The sequence below is a fragment of the Haliotis rufescens genome, unplaced genomic scaffold, assembly GCF_023055435.1.
Source record: "Haliotis rufescens isolate VD_foot unplaced genomic scaffold, xgHalRufe1.0.p SCAF_131, whole genome shotgun sequence".
In the NCBI taxonomy this organism is placed as follows: domain Eukaryota; kingdom Metazoa; phylum Mollusca; class Gastropoda; order Lepetellida; family Haliotidae; genus Haliotis; species Haliotis rufescens.
The window spans coordinates 461,028-481,163 of NW_025963815.1; the positions used below are offsets into that span (position 1 = coordinate 461,028).

General features: G+C 44.9%; 1 protein-coding gene across 1 annotated transcript in view; it reads right to left on the reverse strand.

Moving 5' to 3' along the window:
- LOC124143207 overlaps positions 1-20,136 on the reverse strand; it is a 77,188-nt gene that overhangs the window by 14,804 nt on the left and 42,248 nt on the right. The window contains exons 25-42 of the mRNA XM_048394912.1: positions 19,792-19,989; positions 19,261-19,428; positions 18,296-18,541; positions 17,259-17,451; positions 15,637-15,779; positions 15,231-15,344; positions 14,365-14,492; positions 13,203-13,391; positions 12,957-13,074; positions 9,616-9,717; positions 7,761-7,909; positions 6,924-7,091; positions 6,433-6,562; positions 5,129-5,687; positions 4,479-4,606; positions 3,818-4,045; positions 2,572-2,694; positions 565-675 (exon numbers count right to left, since the gene is read on the reverse strand). Coding sequence (XP_048250869.1) covers positions 565-675; positions 2,572-2,694; positions 3,818-4,045; positions 4,479-4,606; positions 5,129-5,687; positions 6,433-6,562; positions 6,924-7,091; positions 7,761-7,909; positions 9,616-9,717; positions 12,957-13,074; positions 13,203-13,391; positions 14,365-14,492; positions 15,231-15,344; positions 15,637-15,779; positions 17,259-17,451; positions 18,296-18,541; positions 19,261-19,428; positions 19,792-19,989 — 3,195 coding nt within the window. The remainder of the gene's footprint in view (positions 1-564; positions 676-2,571; positions 2,695-3,817; positions 4,046-4,478; positions 4,607-5,128; positions 5,688-6,432; positions 6,563-6,923; positions 7,092-7,760; positions 7,910-9,615; positions 9,718-12,956; positions 13,075-13,202; positions 13,392-14,364; positions 14,493-15,230; positions 15,345-15,636; positions 15,780-17,258; positions 17,452-18,295; positions 18,542-19,260; positions 19,429-19,791; positions 19,990-20,136) is intronic.

Here is a 20,136-nt window from a genome sequence, read left to right on the forward strand (position 1 = left end):
TATTTTTTTAAATATAACGTTACTATAGAAGTCTATGAGAAAACAGTTGGTTGTGTGTAACCTGTGGATAACAGATTGCTAGGGAAGGACCGTTAGACGTTAGACTAGTCCCGAGTGCTGCTGTGTGCGCACATACATATCTGCGATGTAACCCAATACACGGCATTGACGCAAGACATCATTGTGTCATAGGTGCATTATTCCGATCTATTGTATACACTGGCACTGAGTGAGTGAGTGAGTTGGGTTTAACGCCGCTTTTAACATTATCCCAGTTATATCGCGGCGTGTCAGCTTAATGTGGGAGGAAAGCCCGAAGTGATGCAGGTCCCAGACGTTTATCACTTCGGTGAAACCCACGAGCACGGGTATGGTGCTGACAAACCTAGAAACATAATTTGGGCGAACCGGGATTCGAACCCACAATCATAGGTTTCTGGCGTGCCCAAGGGACGCAACTCTGCACAGCGAATCGCGGCGCCTTAGACGACTGGGCCACCGCGCCCCCACTGGCACTGAGGAGATAAAAACGGTTTATTGAAGTGAATGCTATAAACAACTCACTATATTCACAGTACGTCCCGAACTGTTTCGCCGGACAGCTGCTGCACACGTCGGCTGGAGATTCTGCACAGGTGCCGCCATTGCAGGGGGCGGAGCTACATCTGAGGCCGGCTGAAAATAAATCAATAACAAAAATTATAATCATAATTCAAAAAGTCTGCGGTGTTGTTGTTGATGTTGCCACAGGCGTCTCAACAGGAAACATAATAACATCGTTTACTTCCACCGCTACTGCGTCTATTATGATTCATAAGTGTTGAACCCGTGAAGATTGTGGTCAGGCTAGCCTATTTGGTTGATTCACGTCATTGTATCAAATTGCCTAGATCGATGCTCATGATATCAGTCACTGGATTGTCTGGCCCCGACTCGAATATTTACAGACTGCCGTGATATTTCTGGTATATTGCTGAGTGCGGCGTTACACAAAAAAAATAATTAAAAAAATAAACAAACATATCTTTGGAAGAAGAATGACTATTGTGTAAGGTTCATCACCTTTTACACATTAAATATACAACCCACCTCTCCTTTGTCTAAATAGAATGTGATGTTTATAACTCAAGTTTCTAAAGCCAATTTATGAATGTTGTAATACCATCAAGTATGATGCACCATAGTGCTGCACATCGTATATAGACATCTGTGCGTCTTCCTGTCAGAGTGAGTCAGTGTGGTTTTACCCCGCTTTTGGCATATTCCAGCAATATCACGGTGGGGGACACCAGAAATGGGCTTCACACATTGTACCCATGTCGGGAATCGAACCCGGCGTGACGAGCGAACGCTTTAACCACTAGGCTACCCGACCACCCGTCCTGTCAGAACCAGCGTGTAAGTATCGAAAAGAGTATGCTTCCCACAAAAATGAAAAATTTAGAAAAGAGAAATCTTATAAATCTAAACTGTATGTATATTATGACGCCTTTTCGAAGTGAAGGCGTCATAATTAACGAGTCATTGTTCATATCGGTAATGTTCCAAGAGGCAGAGTATCCGAATGAACTGAGTGTTGCTATGTTATTGTATCACTGTACTACTCAGCCGAAGTTAAAGAACAGCCGGTTAGTCATATCGTTTGTTTGTTTGTTTGTTGTTTAACGCCGCACTCAGCAATATTCCAGCTATATGACGGCGGTCTGTAAAATAATCGAGTCTGGACAATCCAGTGATTTATATCATGAGCATCGATCCACGCAATTGGGATCGATGACATGCATCAACCAAGTCAGCGAGCCTGACCACCCGATTCCGTTAGTCGCGTCTTACGACAAGCATAGTCGCCTTTTACGGCAAGGATGGGTTGCTGAAGACCTATTCCACCCCGGAATCGTTAGTCATATCACTACAAGTAATCTGTCTGGTTTGTATTGCAACAATCAGGTTTTCTAATGGTGGCCATTCCTTGACTTGTTTTAAGTTGTATGCTTTACCACAAACAGGAATGATCGAGAAAAAACTTCCTAAACGCAAAGAATTTCACATAATAACTGACACCTCTCCCACGCGATCGCTTTCGATAACGCATGAGCATAGAACTGATCTGACGTTGATGTCGGTTGGGGTCTTTCGTTTTTTGACAATAGCAGCAAAGTCCTGCTTGTATGGTGTTATTTCCATGATGACTTGGAAGAGCCACATACAGGGCCCAGGCGTGAAGACTCAAATACAAGTTTCGGAAGTTGAAATTTGCTATTCGGGTAAAGAAAATGGCGATGAATGAGTGAGTTGGATTTTATGCCACTTTTATCGTTATACAATACGGATCACGACGTGGCCACAAAGAATGGACTTCATACGATGTAACCATAAAGAGAATAGAACCCGGTCAATTGACGGGAAGAGCCAACGTTCTAGCCATTAGGCTACCTCAACGCCCCACATGTCGAGCTGTCCTGACTCATCTAAAGGTAGACGGAGTGAGGTAAACAACTCCAGATACGTCCAGGCAGCTGCGCCCGTCAACAAATCATTATTATATTTATACATTCTAACTGTTGCACGTACCGGCTGTACACGTGGGGTATGTGCCTGTGAAGCCGGGTCCACATGAGCAGGTGAAGCTCCCATCGGTGTTGGTGCAAACGTAATCACCACAGGTATGTGCGCCGGTGATACACTCGTTGATATCTGAAACACGGAAAAGTCGTTATAATACAGACTATACACTGTGACAGGAATCCTGGGTACAAGCATAGTGTTACACACACGTACGCAGAACAACATCCACACACCTGCCTGAAGCGGACATAATAGTTCCGAGTGCAAAACACGGACCTTCCGAACCGAGGTCGGACGCATGACCAAAGTGGTTAACATCTTCAGCAAGCTGACATGGTAAGAATGTCACATGTGGGATGAATCCATGCCCTGCTGCATACTCGCACGCACACGCGCACACACACACACACACACACACACACACACACACACACACACACACACACACACACACACACACACACACACACACACACACACACACACACACACACACACACACACACACTCCCCCAATATGAAAAATTAGGTCCTTACAATTTCAAGGTATTCATTTCATATCACTTAAACAAATATGTCCCTGCATAATAGTGGTTCATTCAATCCCAAACTATTTCCCAAACATATTCCAAAATGTGTAATGGTTACTAACTCATCATATGCATGCTTATTACATATCACAAGTTCCTGTTAAGATTTAAAATGGACTGCATGGCTGATCAAACACTTCAGGGCACAAACAGGCGGACAAAGTGATTAATGTTAAATTCCTCTGAATGTACCATACCTTCAGTACACCTCCTAGTTGATATATGCTACTCAAAAGAAGTTAAAGAACACACGATTCGTTCGTAATTTGAATTAATCGTCTTTTTAACTTTTTTAAAAGAGTATACACAGTGCAGAGACTTCCTGACCAAACTATTACCTACAGATTTCGGTTAGACAGTGGCCGCAGGGTCACGTATCAATTAAGGGTAGTTTCAATCACATCTTCCCGAGGCAAGGCAAGGGAGTTAACTGACTGTAGAAGTCCAGTCCTTGCCGAACTAGGCTGGAATATCTGGTCTGAATCGTAGCGCCACCAGTGGCTATTACGAGTTATGTCCCTTCTATGTCCCTCCTACTGACCAATCATAACCCTCCATAATTCCAGCCTAGTTCGGCAAGGGTGGAAACTGAACTTTTACAGTCAGTTAACTCCCTTGCCTTGAGAGGATGATCAACCAACGTTGCTGCAACACTGGCTTACCTTGAGTTGCAAACGTTGAGAACTCCGTGAAATGGGACGTCTTTATAGCAATCATGTCCAGTTCACACACTGGGGGTAGTGTCGCCATGAGCGTCACCCCAGTTGTCTCCCATTGGTTAGAGGTGTGGTCAAAATACATGGGCGTGATCTCATATCCTGGGAGGTTCTGCGTCTTTGGTAGACAGATGACTGCCTCTTCAGTCAGGCTGGATATGCTGTCCTCCACACCTGTAACAGAAATATGTCACAAAATACACAATGTGCATAGAGGATATAAAGTTTATTCCAAAAACAAGATATTTCATATCTCAAAAAACAAACGTGATAACCCTTTGATGCCCTATTCTGAAATTCGAACCAGTATTCAAATCTCTCACAAACGGTAACAAATGATTTTTTTCCAGGAATGTTCGCAAAAAGCACTTCACCCTAAAGATACTGACTTCCAAATGAATATTTTCATTATTTGAGCTGATTAGTAGAAGACGTCAACGGATACCGTATTTATCCTTTATCCTGCCCGAAAACCCTACCCATCAGACGTTTAATTCAGTGTATTCAGTTTTGACGGATTCTTGTCTCAGAGGTTTGTATTATTGCTCATCACGAAGAACAAAAACATTGATTCAACATTGATACAGCTGCACCTATGTCACCATACCCGTGGTGCTGTCGTACACAGACACTGAGAAGATGCTGCTGGTCCTTTTGTCCGCCATATCCCCAGGGGAAAGATTGTCCACTTCCTCAGCATAAGTTACCAGCTTTAGCGTGACGCTACCAGGAAACCTTTCATACGGAAATAATACAGTGTTATTGGGGCGTGAGGGTGCGAGGAAAGCAACAAGTGATGTATGTTTTAGACGTTTGAAACTAGGGCAAAGGGGGCTTGTGGTTAAAGCGTTCACCCCCCATGTTCGATTCCCTAAATGGGTACAAAGTGTGAAGCTCATTTACAGCGGTAGAAACAGTTTTCGTCCACTTGTCCTTATAATGATAACAAATAACAAAACCCTTGTTCTGCTGGTTTTTATGATACCTTAACTTTTGGCCAGTTTGGCCAGGACTAAATGATTAGTGGCAATTTCTAACGCTGATTTATTGTGTTCCCCGTCGTGATAGTGTTGGAATATTGCCAAAAGCGACGAAAAATACAACTCACTCACTCACTCACTCACTCACTCACTCACTCACTCACTAACACCTTATTACTAGTCATGTAATAGTCGTTAGGATTACATCATCACTGACCTCCACTGTGACACATGTGTCTGTTTAGAATGTTAATGATTACATGATTGTGGGGGGTACCTTGTAGTGAAGGACTGGCCGGGCATCAGCTTCACGTCATTGGTTCCGTCTTTTCCCGAGATAACGGCCACACTCGCAGAGACCTTGGCAGTCTTCACGTCTTTGTCAGGGAATGTGTTCACCACTTCATCGCCAAGATTTAGGCCGCTGTTCAACCCCATTTCTAACGCTTTCCCAAGGGCAGTGATCGCACCTTCAGTAACAACACCGTCCGCCTTAGCCTCACTCACCAACACGGCCATCTTCTGGGGTAGCTGACTCGGCAACCGTTCATCTTCAGAAATTAAAATCTCAACAAGTCCCCCCATGTACTCAACAAACTTCTGCTTGTCTCCAGTTGCTAGGTCTGAATACTGCAATGCGTCGAGAGAAGTCAGCACCATTCGTACACTTGCGAGGTCTATGCCTTCGTCCTTGGTGCTGATGATGTTAGCCGCAGCGTCCAAGATCACCTGGATGAGGTCAGTGTCAACGCTCCTCTTTCGGCGGGTTGCTGTGTCTTCAGACGTGAATCCTGTCAACACTGTCGCCGCCAGTGACGCGGCGTCGTCTTTCGATCCTGGAATAAACCATTTAAAGGACAGTTTTACTCACAAGCAGTATACTCGGAGTACCAAATATCCACCGAAAAGTGTTTTTTTCATATTATGAGCAACGTTCCGGGCTAGGAACCAATCAGATTATTCGAACCATTAGGTCACCTATTAAGACTACCTTTTTAGTTCCTTAGCACCAATAACCCAGTATTCCAGCAGGTGCCAGAAAGTGGTCTCATTACTGCATATTATACACGTATAGGATCTCATGACGAAACACCCCAGAGCCTACCAACCCACAATAATTTATATGGAGTCAATACGGTTCATACTAAAAGCCCTGATACACTGTTTGAACGGAAATGCAAATGCAAAGAAGAGGCGTTAGCAAGATGATATAAACAAAACTATTTTCGTCCGAGGTGTCTTGTTTTACATCAGGACAAGTTGTCGACCGATCTCGAGGGGTATATGCTGTGATGGACCCCATGTGTAAGTCTTTGTACCCTAGGACGTCAGTGTACATCACATCGACTGAATAAAACGCTTTGATTCAGCCATTTTGACAGCTGGCAGATAACGCAAACATCGAGTTACCTCCCTTACCCAACGCATTCACATAAACATCGGTTCATTTCAGCTCAGCTCGATTAAGCGAGATAAGCAAGTTAGCGAAGGTGTGTTCCGATTGATTTTTCAGGGGGTATATGAGTGGAGTACACTACCGGTTACAATATTTCTTACTGAAATACATGTAGACTGTCTCACCGGCTTTGAGTTGGTCCTGCACCTCCTCTTCCAGGTCCAGCTTGGCTGCTGCCTTGCCCTCTGCACTCACAGGCTGAACAGTCACGGTCTTGTGGAACAGCTCCCACTCTCCCGTTTCCACGCCACTCACCTTGAAAGGAAGAAGGAAAGATGGTTTTAACACAAGACACAGTCGAGACCAACGGGCACCTATGCAATCTGAACACCTCCCATAATTAAGTACAATCAAATGTCGTTCATTGTATTACAGTGCATAAGCGTGAAGGTGGGTCTGACTGATGATGATGATGATGATGATGATGATGATGATGATGATGATGATGATGATCTCTCAGCTGAGATATGAACATGTTCAAAAGTTGGAGTTGGGGTTTAATGCTAGCAGTGTTTGTTCTACAATTCATGGGAGGCAACGCAGAAAGATTTCTTTCCCAAATAAAATTTTCACGATTTAATAAAACAGACATTTGCACCATATAATGCCTTATTACCTTGACTGCAAAGTTGATTCCGTATCCAGTGGTTGCTACGGGACCAGGAAGCTCGATTCTCTTGCCGTTGTTAATGAACGTCAAGTCACTGTCGCCAGGTCCCGTGTTGTAGAAGTACTGGTATGTGAGAGCTTCAATACTCTCGCAGTTCTCAGTGTCAAGGAATATCTGGGGAGAAAACATCAAATATTGCTGAATGTTTTTTGGGATTTTTCAGGTTTCTACTTTTACACCTAAACAATTAGACATTTGTTCTTGATAGGAGATACATTTTTCGTATACAAGCTTACTCCGGTACAGGCTAAACTTGCCTTCCAAGACACATGCAAATATCGTCGGTGAGTGAGTAAATCAATTGTGTGATATTACTGCAGTAGCCATCATTACAGGATTACCACCGCACCTTGTGTGACAAGTGTGACAACAGCGTGACAAGTGTGACAAGTGTGACAACAGCGTGACTTATTAAGTCAAATTAACAACCACGTGGCCCTGGGAGCTTTCATAGATGGTAATATTGGTTTGTTATTGGCTGCTTAACGCCACACTCAGCAATATTCAGCGGCCTGTAAATAATCGAGTCGACTAGATAAACCAGTGATTGTTAATATGAGGAAGCTCTTTCCCGCAACATGGATCGGGTAGTCAGACTCGCTGATGTGGCTGATGCATTTAATCGAATCGCATCCACATAGGTCGATGATGTCAATCACTGAATTGTCTGGTCCAGACCGATTATTCGATTACGTCCGCCGCCATATTGTAGGAATATTGCCGAGTGCTGCGTAGAACAAACAAACAAGAAAAAACAATGACAAGACTGGAGTAGGACCTTACCTTGCTGTATGCTGTGTAGTCGGCTGTTAGCAGCTCGCAGTTCCTAATACCGGCACTGACATTGATGTCGATAGCAGACCCGCTCTCCTGTTTGTCAGGGTAGATGACGTCGGCGACAATTCGGTACGTGGATCCAGGATTCAGTCTCCCTAAAACAAACACATCACATCACGTCACTACAAGGAATGATTTTAGCAAACTTCCAGCAACATCGCGGCGGGGGACACCAGGAATGGATTTCACACATTGTATTCACATGGGGAATTGAACCCGGGTCTTTGGCGTGACGAGCGATATCTTTAACCACTGGACTACCACACCGCCCAATACTACATGGAGTTGACCTACTTAAGTGTGTTTACACATTATTCAACCTTAAACAGTGACATCAAATTAACGTGTTTGATTCATGAACTGTTCACGAATTGGCAAAGGGTTAGTATCAATATGTAATTGGAGATATATTAAAGTAGATTGAAGGAGATGAACATCACGATGCGATACATTCATTTATGTACGATTGTGAAACTGGCTCCAAGGTCGGATCTCGTTTATTGACATGCACGTTTGTGACACATGCTTTTTCTCGTGGAGAAATTCCCTATACATACACAGACTTTCATATATTTCAACCATATCCGTGTAGCGCATGCCATTTATTGAACGAATGATATGTTAACTCAGCGCATGAAGCAGAAATATTATATCTTGGAATTTGCACTATTACTGGTGATAAGAGTCAATGCACGTACGTAGCAATTAGTGTGTCAGTCTTTAAGATATCGCTCTTGGAAACAGAAAGGGTTTAGAAATTGAAATGACATAGCATTGCACTGGTCAATGTACAATTTTGCGTCAAATTATTACCTGATCTATCTGGGGAGTATACAGACAATATATAGACGTGATCTCCTTGGGGAGTATACAGACAGTTTATAGACGTGATCTCCCTGGGGAGTATACAGACAATATAGACGTGATCTCCCTGGGGAGTATACAGACAATATAGACGTGATCTCCCTGGGGAGTATACAGACAATATATAGACGTCATCTCCTTGGGGAGTATACAGACAATATATAGACGTGATCTCCCTGGGGAGTATACAGACAATATAGACGTGATCTCCCTGGGGAGTATACAGACAATATAGACGTGATCTCCCTGGGGAGTATACTGACAATATAGACGTGATCTCCCTGGGGAGTATACAGACAATATAGACGTGATCTCCCTGGGGAGTATACAGACAATATATAGACGTGATCTCCCTGGGGAGTATACAGACAATATATAGACGTGATCTCCTTGGGGAGTATACAGACAATATATAGACGTCATCTCCCTGGGGAGTATACAGACAATATAGACGTGATCTCCCTGGGGAGTATACAGACAATATAGACGTGATCTCCCTGGGGAGTATACAGACAATATAGACGTGATCTCCCTGGGGAGTATACAGACAATATAGACGTGATCTCCCTGGGGAGTATACAGACAATATAGACGTGATCTCCCTGGGGAGTATACAGACAATATAGACGTGATCTCCCTGGGGAGTATACAGACAATATAGACGTGATCTCCCTGGGGAGTATACAGACAATATAGACGTGATCTCCCTGGGGAGTATACAGACAATATAGACGTGATCTCCCTGGGGAGTATACAGACAATATAGACGTGGTCTCCCTGGGGAGTATACAGACAATATATAGACGTGATCTCCCTGGGGAGTATACAGACAATATAGACGTCATCTCCCTGGGGAGTATACAGACAATATAGACGTGATCTCCCTGGGGAGTACACAGACAATATAAAGACACAGACGTTGTAAGGATAAATGTACCTTTCTTTATCAGCAAACTGCTTTGGTAGAACTGGTTATTTTCTGATAAACCAGATCCACTCATAACGGCTGTGTCAGCACTCAGCGCGATATAGTCGAAACCTGAAACAAATAGACAACGTGTGATATCTTAATACTCTCCAGACTTTGTGCCTACAACTCCAGTTTAAAGTAACCTCAGATGTCCTGGGGATCCAATCAATGAATCCCGGGAACAGCCACGCTACATACTCTATATACGGCGTGAAACAACAAACAAACAAATTGTTTAGATGTTTAGGGCCGTTAATCTCCCAGTGTAATCCTCGAAAAGGACTAACACTGAAGGCGTCCAGATAGCCAAATGAAGTTATGTGTGTCAGAAGACCCCTAGTCATGCACACATCACATGACGTCACCTTCCCTATCCCTTCTCTCTCAACAAGGACTGTTAACCTGATTTTGCTGCAAGTCAATGAGTGAGTTCGATCCTGTGTGTTTTAGCAATATTTCAGCGGTCATGTACAAGACATGTATCATGCTGGGAATCGAACCAGGGTCTTCGCTGTGACGATCTCGGGCCTTAACCATCAGGCTACCAAACCGCCAAGAAGGTCATGACAGTATTCATGAAGAGTCGATACTTGCACGAGTTTCAACGGGAATGAAAGACGATTCAACTAAATAAGTGAAACTTGAGTCAACTACAACTACCTAGACATTGATGACTCTTAGTTGTACCAACGGAAATGGTATTTAACTGTAAGTGTGTACAACAGCGCCGCATGGTATATATTTAGTAATTATATGGCACTTTCATATCATATCCCTTGGGCTGAAGGCCAGAGGGCTGATGTGGGGATCTCGAGTTGATGTGGGGATCTCGGGTTGATATGGAGATCTCCGGTTGTTATGGGGATCTCGGAATGATGTGGGGATCTCGGGTTGATGTGGGGATCTCGGTTGATATGGGGATCTCGGGTTGATATAGGGATCTCGGGTTGATATGGAGATCTCGGTTGATGTGGGGATATCGGGTTGATATGGGGATCTCGGGTTGATATGGAGATCTCGGTTGATATGGGGATCTCGGAATGATGTGGGGATCTCGGGTTGATGTGGGGATCTCGGTTGATATGGGGATCTCGGGTTGATATAGGGATCTCGGGTTGATATGGAGATCTCGGTTGATGTGGGGATATCGGGTTGATATGGGGATCTCGGGTTGATATGGAGATCTCGGTTGATATGGGGATCTCGGGTTGATATGGGGATCTCGGGTTGATATGGGGATCTCGGGTTGATGTGGGGATCTCGGGTTGATGTGGGGATCTCGGGTTGATGTGGGGATCTCGAGTTGATGTGGGGATCTCGGGTTGATATGGGGATCTCGGGTTGATGTGGGGATCTCGAGTTGATGTGGGGATCTCGGGTTGATATGGGGATCTCGGGTTGATGTGGGGATCTCGAGTTGATGTGGGGATCTCGGGTTGATGTGGGGATCTCGGGTTGATGTGGGGATCTCGGGTTGATGTGGGGATCTCGGGTTGATATGGGGATCTCGAGTTGATGTGGGGATCTCGGGTTGATATGGGGATCTCGGGTTGGTGTGGGAATCTCAGGTTGATATGGGGATCTCGAGTTGATGTGTGGATCTCGGGTTGATATGGGGATCTCGGGTTGATGTGTGGATCTCGGGTTGATGTGGGGATCTCGGGTTGATGTGGGGATCTCGAGTTGATGTGGGGATCTCGGGTTGATGTGGGGATCTCGGGTTGATGTGGGGATCTCGGGTTGATGTGGGGATCCCGGGTTGATGTGGGGATCTCGGGTTGATATGGGGATCTCGGGTTGATGTGGGGATCTCGAGTTGATGTTGGGATCTCGGGTTGATCTCGGGTTGATATGGGGATCTCGGGTTGATGTGGGGATCTCGGGTTGATGTGGGGATCTCGGGTTGATATGGGGATCTCGGGTTGATGTGGGGATCTCGAGTTGATGTTGGGATCTCGGGTTGATCTCGGGTTGATGTGGGGATCTCGGGTTGATGTGGGGATCTCGGGTTGATGTGGGGATCTCGAGTTGATGTGGGGATCTCGGGTTGATCTCGGGTTGATGTGAGGATCTCGGGTTGATGAGGGGATCTCGGGTTGATGTGGGGATCTCGGGTTGATGTGGGGATCTCGGGTTGATATGGGGATCTCGGGTTGATATGGGGATCCCGGGTTGATGTGGGGATCTCGAGTTGATGTGGGGATCTCCGGTTGATCTCGGGTTGATGTGGGGATCTCGGGTTGATGTGGGGATCTCGGGTTGATGTGGGGATCTCGGGTTGATGTGGGGATCTCGGGTTAATATGGGGATCTCGGGTTGATGTGTGGATCTCGGGTTGATGTGGGGATCTCGGGTTGATGTGTGGATCTCGGGTTGATATGGGGATCTCGGGTTGATGTGGGGATCTCGGGTTGATATGGGGATCTCGGGTTGATGTGGGGATCTCGGGTTGATCTCGGGTTGATGTGGGGATCTCGGGTTGATGTGGGGATCTCGGGTTGATGTGGGGATCTCGAGTTGATGTGGGGATCTCGGGTTGATGTGGGGATCTCGGGTTGATATGGGGATCTCGGGTTGATGTGGGGATCTCGGGTTGATCTCGGGTTGATGTGGGGATCTCGGGTTGATGTGGGGATCTCGGGTTGATGTGGGGATCTCGAATTCATGTGGGGATCTCGGGTTGATATGGGGATCTCGGGTTGATGTGGGGATCTCGAGTTGATGTGGGGATCTCGGGTTGATCTCGGGTTGATGTGGGGATCTCGGGTTGATGTGGGGATCTCGGGTTGATGTTGGGATCTCGGGTTGATGTGGGGATCCCGGGTTGATGTGGGGATCTCGGGTTGATATGGGGATCCCCGGTTGATGTGGGGATCTCGGGTTGATATGGGGATCCCGGGTTGATGTGGGGATCTCGGGTTGATATGGGGATCCCGGGTTGATATGGGGATCTCGGGTTGATACAGGGATCTCGGGTTGATGTGGGAATCTCGGGTTGATGTGGGGTATATACCAGAACAACACATTGTAAAATGAATCTATTTGCATGTGACGGAGACGCAAGCCGAGCAGACGACGCACTAAGCGACGTAACTCCAATTTCTTAACACCCCGGCTGATATCGAGCGCCCACTAAAAATGCATTGACGAACCATATCATGCCTGCGGGGGATGTAATACGAGTCCGGTTGTTACATCCCCTGTGATATGACTGTCTATATAAAATGAAAAAAAGTGCATATCATTGATAGTGATATGATATGTATTATATATCGTACATCGTATATCAATTAACAGCCTATTCTCACCATCCTCATCAGCTGAGCTGGACCACTGAAAGACGACTGGTTCTGTGGTTTGACACCGTGCAACTACTAGTATGGCTTCTGATGCGGAATACAGGGTCTTGTCTGTGATCATCTTTACCTGAAGTGGAAAATTGGCTCCCATGTACACTTGATAACACAAGATCGTTGTTTTCAATGAAAATCATTGACCCAAGTTGGATATATAAAATTAATACTTATTTCTAATATCAATCCATGTATACTCACATCACAGATGTCGCCCTGTATAAACTCGACTGTGACAGACTGCCTGGCTGTTCTCCGACTCTCGCCGATGCCCTTTGTGGCGGTGTAGGTGAAGACGCACTTGCCGTCAGTCGCGAACGCTGCTGGGCTCAGAGTGAGTAAATCCTGCTCCACTTGGCCTGACATTCCATTGCACAGCCTGCTTGGTTCCTTGTGTGAGGTTAAACATAATATGAATAACGTAATCACTAACGTACGGAGTGCTTAGAATTAACAAGATACCTTCCCCATGACAACGATAAGCATACCACGCCCAGGGTAGGGGGGAATAGGGTTTAATGTCGCATTTAAAATTATTGCACTTACATAGTGACGCGCGCGCGTGTGTGTGTGTGTGTGAGGGGGGAGGGGGGGGGTGGTCTGTGTTGTGTCTGTGTCTGTGTGTGGGTCTCTGTGTCTTTGTGTGTGTGTATGTGTGTCTGTGTCTCTGTGTGGTGTCTATAGGCTGCTTGTTCTAATCCGCACTAATGCCATTGTTATAGTGCCAACAACACAGAGGCCCAATGCTGCAGGTATCATCGATTTATCTCTGAGACACAGTATCCTGACACCGAGTCGACCAGCTCTTGTTTTATCCCAAGTAATGCCAAGGCAGGGAAACAACAAGTACCATTGTTTACCATGTTTTTTGGTGAGACGCGGCCAGCGGATCGTACAATCGACTTTCCGATCTCCGGGCAGACGCTCTATCCACTAGGTCGGGAAGACAACGGTATAATCATGAAGAATACATGGGTCGGACACTGGATACCCAGATACTATTTTATCATAAAACTATTGCTTAATTTGTCAATCACTGAATATCTTCCAGTATGTTAGTGAAGGGGTGGGGGACTCCAGGATTAGATCGTGTCGTTCATGCCTTGCGGGTGGATAGTTTTGAGATCGATGACCTATTTTGGTTCAATGGATCGGCGTTTGGCCATGCTATGGTCCAACTCAAGGTCCGTTTGCAGCTGTTGTATGATTTGTTAATGTAGGTCTGTAGTAGAGTGTCGCACTGAACTGAAATGTTTAGCTACGGGTTTGTCCCTTAGAAGCTCTCCTACCTAATTATACTCAGTCCGATAGGCGTGTGTCTTTCAATTGAAATGGCATGTCAAAAGTATCCTGTTTATGTTACCTCTGAAAGTACACATGTCCATGTCCGGGTTATCTCCCCTTCTTCGGAGGTCGGATCATCAGGGTCCCTGGCTTCCCCCTCAAGCACCAGTCGGTCAGTGAAGGTGCCAACACTCCTTAGCCTACTGCCTGCAGGGAGAGGAACAATGGGTTCTTTCATCAGCACACCGTAAATTGTAGATGTACACACGTAGGCAACAGTGATACAGCCCTTTAACCTTCAACAAACATGATACCCACAAATACCTGTTTTCATATTACGTTACGAAAGCCCACACTGCTAATTCGATAATTAGGTCAGTGACTATGGGCCTTAAATTCAATGACTGATAAGATTAATACAACCGACTTGAGTTAGTTGATGTTATTCGCATAGCGCATCCATAGTGAGGGTTCCAGGGGGTCCGGATTCCCCCCCCCCCCCCCCTTTTTGAAAACCAAATGTAGAATGTTGTAGACAATGCCCCTACCCATCCACTGAGAGAGGATTTGGATATGTTTGAGCCCCATTATGTAATAGTTCTGCTATGTCGCGCGATCTATTTATTGTCGAACCGGGCCGGGTTCAAAACGGGTGGAAACAAATAAGACCACGCCATCAGGGCTCAGTGAATCGGGGTAACCATCTGGCCGTCTCATCTCCCTAATCCCCATGGAATTATCACAAACATGAGCGAGTGAGTGAGCTAGTGAGTTGGGTTTAACGACTCCTCGATCACTATTTCTGAGGTGACGGCGCGTCAGTTTGACGTCGGGGGAAGCCGGAAGTGAACACACGTTCGTTGTCTGCTGGGACTCCTAGGGGACGCAACTTGTCTCGTCATGCGTAAAAGGGACGGGACACTAGGGTACAGTGAAGAAACCAACCCTTGATTTGAGCTTCAAGATCAGACTGCACGACGTTCAGTGTGATGGAGGCTGTGGCGGAGACATCGGCGTCATTAGCTGATTCCACGGTCACAAAGAACGTTACTTCTCCCACTGAAACACAACATCACGATGACTTGAACGAGGGCCGTTTTCTTCTTTGTGAATTTATATTCACAATTATAAGAGACCTTGGTTTGATTTGCGTATCTTTTACACTTAACTCTAATCATCATTTTTCTCAGTATCCAGCAGAAACACGATTTGGTTCATGTTTGTTAAGTTAAAGTCCTAATGTTAAAAAAACTAAAAGTCAAGCAATACGGCACTAATCGACGCCCATTTTTAAGACTTTTGTAAAAACAACAAAAACAATTTACTCGATTGAGTTTATTCTGTAGCTCACCTGGAAGGTCAAAGGGGTTGACGAAGTACCGGGTCCTATTCGCAGTGTTCAGTGTCACAGCCGTGTTGGTGGACGACCACTGGATCACCTGGTTAACTTTTGGAGAACATGTTGCCAGCTTGATGCCAACACTCATTGTGAATCTGAAACAAACATGGGCTAACAAGTGAGCACGACCGGCATCCCGCTGACGTCCGCGCAACATTGAGAGAAATGATTTACATGATTGCGAATGTCATGCCTTTATCTGTGGGAGTTGGTTCTTGAACCGTGAAAGTTTATTTCGAATCCGTTCTTACTGATAAGTCTACTCTGAAGGCATTTGTGAATTTACTTAATTGTACTTAGTGAGTGAGTGGGTGAGCTAGTATGGTTTAACGCCGCTTTCAGCAACATTCCAGCAATGTCACGATGGGGGACACCAAAAATGGGTTTCACACGTTGTACCCATATCGGGAATCGAACCCGGGTCTTCGGCGTGACGAGCGAACGCTTTAGCCACTAAGCTACCCGGCCGCACCTGTACGTATTGAGTTTGCACGAGATTGCACGAGAGTGCATGCCTCGAGCAATGGAGACTTTAGTTATGAGCAATATTGTGTCCTCGGCAGTGCATCTGGTCGGCTGACAGAATTGAATTTAAATATGTCCTATTTACATATAAAACTACACCTTACGTCAGTTTTCATTATCCATGATTACATTATGAACTACGTTGACATTGTAACAATAATGCTCTCTCTCTCTCTCTTTCTCTCTCTCTCTCTCTCTCTCATTCTCTCTCTCACTCTCTCTCTCTCTTTCTCTCTCTCTCTCTCTCTCTTTCTCTCTCTCTCTCTCTCATTCTCTCTCTCACACTCTCTCTCTCTTTTATTATTCGACAACAACCATCGGTGGTACATGAGTTGTACAACAACAAAAACTACAGTAATAGATGTACAGCTTGATGACATATATTGTAGCATACGTCACAGTATAGCATTCAAATGTCTGAGGACCTTTGAGAGGTTTTTTTAAAGTACCTACTTTACCATTTGTGAACAGTTTACGATATCTACTCATGTTTAGCCAGTGTGTGTAGTATTCATTAACTCATTCAGCGCGTAAGGTTAAAGAGGAATTACAGTTGAATACATAATGGAACTCGTCACCAATTACTTGGCAGTCACACAATATTCACATCTTTTGTTCTCGTGATATAGTTTCCCATTGGCCTGTTTCTATTGGTAGTTTGCTTACCAGTTCCAGAAACAGTAAAAGTTTAGAAATGTGATCAGTAAAAACTAAATATTATATATCATCCTGTTCAAAAAGACATCACTAAATATTGGAAAAACTTGGACACTTTTAATTTGCTCAATAGATGTAAATTTGACAAAATTATCAATTCTCACACAAGATCATCCAAACACAGCTGCTAGATCTCTCAATCCACATTTCATCTTTCTCTACGAAAGCTGCTGGCCGAACGACTGATTCTGATTTGGTATATACGTTGATCCTCCATTTTATCTACTGTAACGTCACTATAACCCATATACTGAACATAGAGTAAGCTTGCGAGTATAGATTTAGATAACTATGGTTATGAATCGCTAAGTTTGTGTAAAAGCAAAACTTACTTGGAAGTCCGGTAGACATTCCTTGGGTCTATGTCGATCTTGATATCCAGTAGTGGGGCTGGGTTGGACTTCTTGGTGATGACGCGGACGGCCGAGCTGCAGTGGCTGGCCTGGTTGCAGACTATCTGGGTCACGACGTAGTCCTGGCCGGGCTGGGTGTTGAGGAGCTGTATGATGCTTGTGCCGGAACCATCTGGAACAGTGAGTGAGTGAGTGAGTGAGTGAGTGAGTGAGTGAGTGAGTGAGTGAGTGAGTGAGTGAGTGGGTGGGTGGGTGGGTGGGTGGGTGAGTGAGTGAGTGAGTGAGTGAGTGAGTGAGTGAGTGAGGAGTGAGTGAGTGAGTGAGTGAGTGAGTGAGTGAGTGAGTGAGTGAGTGAGATCTACGCCGCTTTAGTTATACCACAGTAGGGAGGAAAGTCCACCCATTTCGTATGTGTCCGTTATTGCAATGGCTTCAAATACCAGATTCATACAAATACCAAATGCAGCACAGATATCGAAGTACGAATTTTAAGATTCTCATGTACGAATGTACTGCATGAAATGTCCGTTAAGCCTATTTGTATTGGAATTATTTCCATTTATTTATTGATTTATTTTAACTTTCAGGCTCCATTTTAAATTTGATAAATCAGTATTTTGTTACTTGGATGTTGTATTGAAAGTAAGATAACGCCATGTAACTGGACATTCGTTGCCAATAATGATTCTCGTTCCATTCACTGGCTCACACATTATTTCAATTGTTTGATAAGCATCACTTGGAAGTTGACGGAAGACAAGGTAGGCACAACTAATGGATAACAACTTCTTTCATCGTGTAAAGGCGACGTTTCAGTCTAGTTTGACAACGGTATAAGGATCTATACCTAAACGTCGTCTTTACAGTATTAAAGAAGTTGTTATTCATTTAGTGTTTACCATTTATTCCATTATTTCTTACGAATTTTTCAGTTACTTGTGCGCTTTCTGTATCTGGAGCCTCCTTGGTCGCAGTTCTCAGATCTGTGACATACGATGGCGTCAGAGAACACTTACCGATGACAATCCCATCACTTGGTTCCACGGTCTGTGTGTAGGTGAGAGGGCGACCCCTCCTGCCTTGTCCTGGGTGGGCGTGGTACAGGTATATATCGCTGCAGGACCCCACAGACGACGGTCCCTCCATCTCAGCGTCCGGCTTCGGGGGGTCCGACGCAGCAGAGATGCTGAGACTGCCAGACGCGGGGACACCATTATCACCAGCAGCGACAACAGCTCCGTCTTTTAGTGTTAACACGGCGCCTGTAATAGGAGTGTTAGTGAGAGTGAGCGTGGTTTTATGGCGGTTCTAGCAATATTCCAGCAATATCACGGAGGGGGGGGTACCAGAATGGGGCTTCACACACGTGTATGGAATCGAACCCACCGCAAAAACTCAAGCAGCTTAATCACTCGTTCGTCACACTCAAAGACCTTGCAGGAAAACCATCAGACCACCTGCCCCATCACCTTTCTGTCAGCGTCCCTCACAGGGGCCGCATTAGCCACCATCATCAACAGACGTCTGCCCCATACTACACATCACATGCCAATGGTACAGATCTTTCCTTGTCTCCCTGAACCCTAGAGGACGTGAGTGAGTATGGTGTTTACACAGCTTTCAGCACTTTTCCAGAAATATCACGGCCAGGAACACCAGATATGGCTTCACATAGTGTACCCATGTGCGGAATCGAACCTAGGCATTCGGTGTGACGAGCGACCACTTTAACCACGAGTCTACCCTACCTATAGATCGCATGTGAAACAAATACACTGGAATAAAAGGAAATGTACCTCAAGACATTAAAAAAGAACAGAAAAAAGAGATATTTAGACAGATTTATATATCAAGCTTATCATTCGGTTCCAAATTTTATTCAGTTAATTAAATTAAATATACAAGAAACCTTACTCCACATCTGATATACAACATGCTTCTATGAGTGCGGCGTTTAACAACAAACAACCAAAACAGCCACCTGCAGCGGTCAGGTCGACATCGTAGAAGCAGATCAGCTTGGCAGGATTGGCTGGAGGTTTCATCTCCACTGATGCTCCGAGAGCTGTGACGTCATCAAAGATGTCCGCTGCTGATGTGATGTCGGAGGTGGAGATGGGCACATTGCACGATAGACAAATCCCATCACCTAAAATATAGAAAAATATGAAAAATGAAAATATTTAAAAAGCAATCTAAATGCGCCGGTTAAATTTCTTCTTCTGTACCTTTACCAATGCGTTGTTTAGAAACTTAATACAATAAACAGAAATGTTAATCTCAAACAGACCTAGCATAATAAACTGAAGAAAAAAAGTAAAGGGATGACGAACATTTTTGGAAATATTTTTTTAATGAAATTGTGTGGTCAACAAAATAACTCAAAAATATTCATGATCCTTTACTTTTTTTCTCCAGTATATTATTCTAGGTCTGTTTCAGATTACTTTAAACATTAACTGTTAACACTACAAACATCAGACTAGAACTCTACAGAGGCACAAACTATTACCTCGTTTGTTGTAACCAACTTTGCACACGGGGGCTGGTGCGTTGACGGCGACTGTCACTGACGTCCCCAGACTGGTGTCGACGTCCACTGACAGAGAGATGGTGACCTCCCCTCCCCGGAGGGGGTGGAGGATGACGCACCGCCTCGAGTTGCCTGTACCTTCTGCTTTAGACAGCTTCGTGTATGTGGCTCCCGCCGCTACAAGACAACCACGTACACAATGTAGATATACACTGAGTGAAAATCAAGTTATCTGATACCAATCTTCCCGGATCAAGGGAGTTAACTGACTGTAAAAGTCCAGTTTCCACCCTAACCGAACTGGGCTGGAATTTCTGGGCCACC